This window comes from Benincasa hispida, chromosome 9, assembly GCF_009727055.1.
Source record: "Benincasa hispida cultivar B227 chromosome 9, ASM972705v1, whole genome shotgun sequence".
In the NCBI taxonomy this organism is placed as follows: Eukaryota; Viridiplantae; Streptophyta; class Magnoliopsida; order Cucurbitales; family Cucurbitaceae; genus Benincasa; species Benincasa hispida.
This window is the reverse complement of record NC_052357.1, coordinates 42,599,446-42,608,911: the sequence shown is the minus strand read 5'-3', so window position 1 is coordinate 42,608,911 and position 9,466 is coordinate 42,599,446. Positions and strand designations below refer to the sequence as shown.

General features: G+C 33.0%; 1 protein-coding gene across 1 annotated transcript; it reads right to left on the bottom strand.

Annotated features, from left to right (window-relative positions):
- Window positions 1–3,606: 3,606 nt before the first annotated feature.
- Window positions 3,607–8,333, bottom strand: LOC120085392 (FHA domain-containing protein PS1). Its single transcript, XM_039041346.1, has 6 exons — window positions 7,967–8,333; window positions 7,670–7,878; window positions 4,905–7,064; window positions 4,690–4,825; window positions 4,168–4,553; window positions 3,607–3,983 (listed from the first exon to the last, which is right to left on the bottom strand). The coding sequence occupies exons 1-6, from the start codon at window positions 8,223–8,225 to the stop codon at window positions 3,750–3,752; spliced, it is 3,384 nt and encodes a 1,127-aa protein (XP_038897274.1). The 5' UTR covers window positions 8,226–8,333; the 3' UTR covers window positions 3,607–3,749.
- Between the last annotated feature and the right edge of the window lie 1,133 nt (window positions 8,334–9,466).

Below are 9,466 nucleotides of genomic sequence, written 5' to 3'. Positions count from 1 at the left end.
AATTTCTACTTTTTACATGAATACTTAATGGCTATTATTTTACACAAAAGTTTGACGCAATTTATTTTTTAGCCTTCTGTGTCTTTTACCTTTTTTTAATATATATTAATAATGATGATGATGATACCAAAAGAAGCATGTAAAGGAAGTTTCTTGTGATTATGAGCTTTCCAAATCGGTTTTCTTTTCAAAACCAACACATGTAACTTGTAAGAAAATTTTCTTAAAAAATTTGAAAATTGTTGCCCTCATAAATGAAAGCAAGAATCAGCAAGAAGCTTTCGAAGGAGAAAACAAGGTATGCTTGATATATAAAGCACTGAATATTTGAATTTTCTAGAAATAAATCAAGGTATATTTGATAAGTGCATGAATAAGATTATTTATATAATATATCATCTTATATATCAAACAATATATATGCGATATATATTTATATATTTCAGTATATTTGTAAACACACCCAAAAATTAACCATGATGTATGCAATGTATATTTACATTTTTCGGTATATTATTAGTATATCTTGTTGGGTTGTATGTCCTAAAACTCGTAGTTTGTAAAATTAAACATATTTTATTTACAATAAAAAAAAAGTTATTGAGATTTTGTTCAATAAAATTGTTTTTGAATATGTAAATTACACTAAATCCAATAAACTAAGATTCATAGTTATTACATGAGTAATTGGACTTTATGTAGAGACATAAGAATTGATCAAGTTTGAGTAGATAGTCAAAACGGTTTATAGTATACGGATAAGGTTGGGTACCTTATTCTTGAGACAAGTATGCGGCCCACTTTGTATTTAGTACAAACGATGTGATCCTGAATCATTCATGTGAAGACATGCGAGTGAAGGCATCCTATGCAAAAAGTTTGTATAAGACCAGACCAAGAAATAAAGTCACTCTTATTTTATAACGTTGTTTACTATTTAAGACTGACTATTTCAAAGCGATGACCTAGGTAACATGACCTTAATCCTAAGCTAACTATAAACCCCTTTTTTTTTCGGGATTATCCTTAGATTTGCATGGGTGAGGGTTGACTCAACAGTGTCGGCTCAATAAACCTCTCATTTTAGGGTTAAGACCAAGTAGATAGCAAGGGACATAGGGTGCAAGACATAATACACTCTTACTGGCTTTTAGGGGTAGTAGAGATGTTATTCCCTTAAATACTGACTCCAGGTTTTGAACAAGGGATCCTACCCTCTCGATGGCCTGAGAGAGACTCGGTTTAGTGATTAGATCACAAATCAATTGTTCATTAGAGGATCAGTGGGACTTAAGAAGCAAGATGTAATCTTAGGGGTAAAACAACTTTTGACCCAGCCGTTATTACGAACAACCTGTGAAAGGTTGACTTACTGATTATGGTTATATTGAGCAGACAGAAGTATATCTACAGTCAGAAGAGTGCAGCTACAGGCTTTAGTGAAATGACCCGGTAGTTAACAAATGTTGATTAATTCGGTTTAAAGAGTTTAACCAATTAATCTCGGATCGTTGGAGTTCATGATCTATAGGTTCATTAGGTCCCTTACTAGCTCACAAACGGAACAAACCTTAGAATAGTGTGATGAATGAATTTGAAACGTTCAAATTCGAATTAAGGGAATCGATAATTATATAAGATATAATTACACATTTAATTATCGAATTAAACGAAATTGGAGAATTTGATCATATTTATATTTGATTTAAATATTAATTACATGAATAGGGATTCATGAATAATTTAATATTGGATATTGAATTATTTTAATTAATTAAATTATTTAATTAATTAATTAAATTANTAATTTTATTTAAAACTGAAAGTTTGAATTTTATGAAAATTTAAATAAATTTTTTAATTTAAATTTTGATAATTTAAAATTAAAATTTGAAAATTGATTTTTTAAATGAAATTTGAATAAAATTTGATTTTAAATCAATTTTTCCATATAGTGGGTTTATCCCACTTTGAACACACAAATTCCACTTCAATTTTGAGCTATTTGGTGTCAATCCACCATGCAATCAAATTGCATGAGATATGTGAACAAATACTCACTCCAATTATTGAGAGAAGGACCATGCACTTTGAAATTTTCTAAGTTTTTGGTTGAACTTCTTCATCATTTGAACACTAAAAGTTATCTTTCCTCTAAACTCCCTTAAATTCAGCTCAGGTTGGATTCTCCCACCCAATTTAAGGTCTTAGAGAATAGTAAAAAAGATCTAGTGGTGGTCTACAAGCATTTAGAGTGAAGATCAAGCTGAATTCGAAGATTAAAGAGTTTTTCAAAGGTATATCATCAAAAACCTATTTTTAATTTATGAACTTGCATGTTTCTATGTTTCTATGCTAAAATTGATGTAATTAGAGTGATTAAGATCCTAATTTCTTCCGCATGTTGAATGTCAACACCAACATATTCAACATATATTTGAGGTCTCGATAGCGAGTGATCGATTTTCAGCTAGGAATATAGAAGAAAATAAATGAAATCTCCTAGAATGAAGGAAACATTAATTTGAAATATTCTACATTAAATGAATATTAACCGAAATCAATAAATAACAAAAACAAAGTCAAAATTCAAAAATGATTTAATAAAGAAAGAATTAAATATTTTGAAATTTATTGATAAGAGATAATTTAATTAATGATATTTCAAAAAAATAAAATCCTTATATAATTATTAATAAATTAAGAAATGATATACTTTTTATTTTAAAATATTACAAAATTAAAGTACGTGAGAGAATATCAAAAAGTTAAATATGTCCCAAAATATTGTTAAAATCTAGTTATGGAATATTACTAAATTTTTAGACCTTTGAGAAATATTAGTTATATGTATATTTCAAAGTGTTTAACTAATTTCCTAAATTCTAGTACACATACCATGCCAATTGAGTCATGATCATTTTGACAAATTTTATTCTTTTTGAAGAAGTTTTTGTTTGAAGTTGTCATCGAAATGAACAAAATAATTGTTTTCAAATATAAGAAAATGAGTCAATTTAGCAAAATGTCACTATCTATCGTTTTATAGATAGTGATATTTTGTTATATTTGAAAATATTTTCAATAATTTTGTCATTTAAAATAATTACCTATGTATTAGATTTAAAAATTTGTCACTTACGAGGCAATAATATTTTAATTACGTCTTTCTCAGCACTTATTTTAATTTTAATATATTATTCTCATTTTTAAATTATAAACAAGAAAAAGGTAAAGAAAAAAGAAGTAAAAAAACTCAAAGTTAGTTTACTTTTCTCCCCTTTAAATTTACATACGATACCAGTGATTTTAAAAGGGTCAAATTCGTGTTGGGCATTTTTAAATATAAAAAATGTGCTAAACTATTGACACATATAGTAAAATTTATCAAATTTATCAAATGGGCTAATCTTGTTTTTGCTATATACGTAGATAATTTCATATTTTTTTCATTTATAATAACTTTTCCTCAATTTTTCATGTTAAAAATCATTCTGAAACACACATTTATCATTCAAAGTCAATTTAAAATGTTTGACTTTGTACTTTTAAGTACAAATTTTTATATTACCAAAATTGATTTTGAACAAAAATGACAAAAGTGATTTTAACGGTTAAAAATCACTCCAATTGTCCTAACAAACACCGATTTGCTAGAATCTGCAAAATGGCTCCTCATTGTTGAAATAACCCACAAAGCCCAAAATGAACCAAACAGAACATGGTATTACAAGAAAACAGAAATCTCTTTATCTGAACATTCCATAATGGGAGTTGTGAAGCAAAATGAGCTTCAGACCCTTAGCTCCCTCTGCTCCTTTCGACGACCTCAACGAGCATCGATCGTATCGTTCCCTCAACACAATATCATCAGGGCAAGACCATGTAAGGCCCCTTGGAGAACTGTCAGCCCACAAGAACCTCTCTGAAAATGGATTCACTAGGCTCTCCCTGAACTCTTTGGCTGTTTCACAAATTAGTCCCTGTGAAAACAACCAAAAAAGGCATGCCTTAGGAAATGATTTGAAGAACGTTCTTAAAGTGATCATAATTGATAGAGATAGACTTGTCATCACAACTTTCATCAAATACAGGTTTTCCACTGAATTCAATCAATATGAGATAGAGTATAGTAGTATAGATAACTCGTGTTAGCGATATTAGTACCTCCGCCATAGCTTTTATTTTCAGGGTCACATCGTCGCTTATAAGAACAAGTTGTCCATGATTCACTCCCCTCCTCCTAAAGTGAAGTGCACAGTCAAGGATATGGCCTTCTGGAGTTGGTGAAGGAGCTTCCATGACTCTCTGCGTTGTGGATTGGATTGAGCTTGTTGTTCTCCAGAACAAACTTTGACTGCTCCCCTCAGTATATGGAGACTGAGGAGTAGCAGGAGGCGTCACAGGAGGCACACCTTCTTCCAAACTCTGAACATGAATCCACCACCTTGTTTGCACCATACAATCTTCGATCCATTGAAGAACTGAAGCTGCCTCTGTCGTTTTTCGAAAGAGGCTGGCGTGTCTCTTCAACGAATCTAGCTCCTTTATGACTGTGAAGAGAATTGGTGTCAATTAGACTGATTGAAGAGAATTGGTGTCAATTATATTAATCATATGAACAAGCTTTGATCAGTAAGAATAGATCAAACAAGAAAAATAATGTGTGAAACTTCTTGAACTCATTACCGATTCGTGGAATGATCAAATGTGTCCCTTGCAGACCTTCTAAAAGCTGTAGTGACTTCATCGATTCCTTGTTCAGAAGAGAATTGGTGTCCACAACCATAGTCCAACGCTTCTTTCCTTCCACAGTGAATTTATTCTGCAAAGAAACATTTATTAAACTTGTGTTCTTTATTAGAATCATTTGAAAGCATGAGGTAAATAGTTGATAAACTGACCTTCATTGCCCCTGTGCAAACATATATATTACTCTTTCTGGCAGACTTCTTAACTACAGTAGCCTCCAGTCTCTTCTTTCCGGCAATGTTTGACTGCAAAGATTGAAACGGAGTGCGTTCTACTCCTCCTTTCTTTGTCATTGTTTTTTCCTGTCCGAACCTCCTATTCTTAGAGATTTGTTTTGACAGTTTTTGTTCTTGGAGAACTCTGGGAGTTTGGTTCTCCTTGTCTGATTCTTCACTTAGCTCTTCTTCTAGTTTGACTTTATGTCTAGACTTGAAAATTGATGTTTGGGACTTGGATGACCTGAAGCAATTCCCACTGTCTTCTATGCTAGCCTTCTTTTTCAACGATTTCATCAAAAGTGTGTTTGGTGTGAAATTCTCCTTGTCTGGAGTAAACATTTCTTCTTCCTCCTCCTCACCCAAATGAGAAAGAGTATTTGTTACTGATTTATCTCCTGCTATCTCATGGTTAATTTCATCCATTAACGATGTCCCTGCTCGATTTGTTCGAATCAGGCCTGTCTCGATTCGAGGAAAACTAGTTGGTTTACCTCTTCTTAACCAAATATTTCCCCCCATGGCTGATGCACTCTCCGATCTTATGGGCAAGGTCACGTCTGAGTTCCCATGTGGTGTCTGGCATTCTTTCTCAACTGCAATCTCCGGGGGAACTTCCTCACCTGGAAGAGATGAGTAAACATATTCCAATGCACAAGATATAAAACTGGGCTCTGAGAGTTCTTTGTGTTCATAATCTCCCCATGCCATGCTGCTTTTGCTCGGTTCGAGTGTTTTGAGTCTTGCATTATATGTTTCTTCAATGCAACATTCAACGTTCTGTTTCATTAGTGAGTTTGTTGTTATCTCAAATGTGGCCTTCACAGAACTGTCATTTTTGTATTCTGATAGGCAATCCAGTAAACACTCTGTTATCTGATGATACAATTCTCCATTTCCTTTATCGACATAACCTTCTCCGTCTTCTGCTTGGATTTTGGTATGCATTTCAATTTCCTGAATCCCTTTTTCTTTGCTAATTGAAGAATGATTGTCCTGTAGAGGATGCAACTCATGTTCCGCTATGAACTCATTCTTTTCTGTGACTGTTTCTGATTGCAAAGCAAGTAGAGGTTGTGTACTTGATGATTTTACTTCATGGACTGGTAGATCTTGGGTTTCATCAACATCTGCGAAATTCGAAGACAAATTCCTCTCTGCAACAAATTGACGACTTTCATTATCAGAAATAGGCTTCTCATTATCAACCACAGTCACATGGCTTAATTCATGTCCAAGAGGCATGGTCATGATGTTACTGATTTCCTTCTGTTCAAACTTATTTCTAGATGGACTCCCCCATTCAACATCACTGAACGCAGTCATGGCAGTGTCTTGAACATCAGAAGAATTCTCTTTGTAAAGAGACATGGAATGCAGTCGCAGGCTCTTGTTTTCATCAACTAATAGTTGATATTCATACTCTGGAGTAGCTTCAATATCATCAACCACAGATAAAATGTTTGAGTTATTTTCCAATGGTATGGTCAAGATATTACCAGTTTCCTTCCATTCAAACATATTACAAGATGAATTCTTGCTTTCACCGTCAAAGAATGAAGACATGATAATGTTTTCAACATTGAAAGACAGATTCTCAGCTGAAAGAGGCAGAGAAGGTTGTTGAGGGCTCTCAATTTTAGTCTGACACTGTTGCTTTCCATACTGAGAACTTGATATATTCTCCAATGGTATGTTCCAGATACTACTAGTATCGTTCGTACTACTCGAGGAACTCTGGCTGTCACTCCCAAAGAATGACGACATGATAATGTTTTCAACATTGAAAGGAAAATTCTCTGCTGAAAGAGACAGAGAAGGGGGTTGAAAAGTCATTTCCAAACCATTCATTTCATTTCCAAAAGGTATGCTTAACAAACTAGTTTCCACTTGTTCACATTCAGTTCTCAGGTCACTCGCACATTTGACATGGTCAACAGAAGACACAGCCTCCTCAACTTCACTCAATGGAGGTGCTAAAGGAGCCTCTTTCATCATCTCCATGTTCCAATTCTCATCAGAATATAGTGGCTCAATACTACCAAAAACTGAATCCACCACAGTTTCTTTAGTTTCATCCAACAATGAAATCTCCTTCTGCCCAACAATCCGTTTAATAAAATCAAGAGAAGATACAAAGCATCAGATTTAATCAAAATAACTCCGTTTCCTCTCAATCCCATCCTTTTTCCCCGCATAAATTCTCTAGTTCCCTAACTTCAAACAATCAAGTTTGAAACCCAATCCCACCACTAAGCAATAACAAACCACATCTTTACAAGTTAAACAACTTTAATCCCGAATCTTTTAAATATGAGTCTATTCAATCTTGAACTTCAAAAAGTGTCTAATAGATTATTGAGCTTTCAATTAATAGGTCTTTGGATTTTAAAAAGTGTAACAAATCTCCAAACTTTAAAATTCATATTAATTTGGTTTAATTTAAAAATAAATTTTTAAAAACAAAAAACAAAAAACAAAAACATAGCAGGCATCTATCGCACAACTAATTGAAAATTACCCATTAAATAGTCTAAAGTTCAAGGACTCCAACACCAAAATGTAAGCTTAAGAGCCACACTTCTTAAAATTCATGGACTTGTTAGCATAAACTTAAAGTTTTGCGACTAAACTAGTAATTTGACCGAAAAATAATTAAATCTGAGAGAGCATTTTCACAAACACCTTACGGGAAAGATTACCTCGCAATCCTGCACAGCCTTCTCTTCTACAATTGCTACTTCATGTTCCTTCTTTTCTTTAGGACCTTCAAAATCATAAGCGCAGCTCAAAGGAACCCAATGAAGCCTATAAACTCTGCTCGAACCACCAACCCTGAGAGTATCTCCTTCCCTCATCTCAACTCTATCCCCTGTTTCAATCCTCTTCCCTGAAATGCATGTTCCGTGCACTATACAAGACCCAAATTCCGTTACAATCCATGAATCGAAGAAAACAAAACAAGAAATGAAAAAGGGTATTACAAATTTACGAATTACCTGACGATAAATCTACAACACAAAGCTTCTGCGAAGAGAGGTTTGAATGGATTTGGAGATGGAATCTGCTAATGCTTGGATGTGTGAGCATTATGTTGCAATCTGGGTGTCGTCCGAGTGTTATTACCTCCTCGTTCACTCGATCTCCAACATTGTTGACTATGAAGATGTTCTTGAGAATTGCGCCGTTCTTGAGGACGGTGAAGACGGGGATTTTCATCTCGGTTTGATCTGGGGTTTCTTCTTCCCTATCCGCCATTTTCGAAGAAGACTCCGCTCAGGTTCTTCGATTTTCTTGAGAGGGAACGAGATGAAATGGGTTTTGAGTTTTGTAAACACGCTGTGGGAGAGAGGAAAGATTGGATGTTTTTGTGTTGTTGTTTGGATTTTTGCTTTTAGTCGTTTCTAATTTGAATATTTGAAAAGGCGACCGTTGAGAATAATTATTTAACGGTTACAAATCATTATTTTTCTTAATTTAATTTTGGGCAATGGCATGTATGGGAATCTAATACAAAATAATAGCAATTTTAATAGGATCTAAAATAATTTATAAATATGACAAAATTTTAGCTTATATCAATATATATTACTATCAGAGTTATATCACAAATAGATTTATCAAAGACATATTTACATATCATTGACTACTATCATTAGTCGGTGTCTATCATTGATTTATTTGCATGCCCATTTGCTATTAATGTTTGTTATTAATATATCATATCAATAGTATACAAATATAGCGTATAATAAACATATCATTTTACTTTAGTTACTATTAGGTGATTACTTGTACAGTCATTCAATTATAAATGCAAAAAATACATAAAAACAGTCTACCATACATTTAGTTTAAAGTTGTCAATAGAATTTAAAAAAATATATATTTATATTAGTTATTTTTTTAAAAAAAAAATATCACTAATGGACATATTAATAGTCAGTAGATAATATATACATAAAAATTGTTGATAAGTAATAGACATTTATCAATTATAAATATAGAATGTACCATCAGTTAGAAGAAAAAAAATTACATTGTTTGTTAGTGATAAAAATCCATTAATGATAGACTATTAAGATAACCTATCGATGATAGAAGTTTATCACTGATAGACTATATAAATGGTCTATAAGTTAGTTTCTTTTTCTACCTTGTTTGAGGACTAAGAAGATTCTAAATTACTGGTGATATGGTAACACTTCAAAAGTGTTATCTTGATTGGCTTAAGTCGTCATACTAGTTAGGTTATTTTGTGTGTTTATGTGATGCTTTTAAAGGAATCGAGCGATTTAGAGGCAGGTCGGACGTTTGTGCAAAAATCGTGCTAAAATGGAATTTTTGAAGTCCTTAAATGTCACCTAAATCGAGGAGGGAGCAAACTAATTTTTTTTAGGAGAGCGTCTTAATGCTTCAAGAAAGATTAGGAGGGTCACAACGTTACAACCTCACGTTTTCTAACGATGCAATATAGAGATTCAGTTTTGCGACGCTGT

Bases quoted from the DNA above. Each gene is read 5' to 3' on its own strand.
- LOC120085392 (XM_039041346.1), bottom strand. From the start codon at position 8,225: ATGGCGGATAGGGAAGAAGAAACCCCAGATCAAACCGAGATGAAAATC. The intron at 7,879-7,966 runs GTAATTCGTAAA...GGTCTTGTATAG, and splicing joins TGTTGTAGATTTATCGTCAG to TGCACGGAACATGCATTTCA. The intron at 4,554-4,689 runs GTAATGAGTTCA...TTCTCTTCACAG, and splicing joins TTTGATCATTCCACGAATCG to TCATAAAGGAGCTAGATTCG.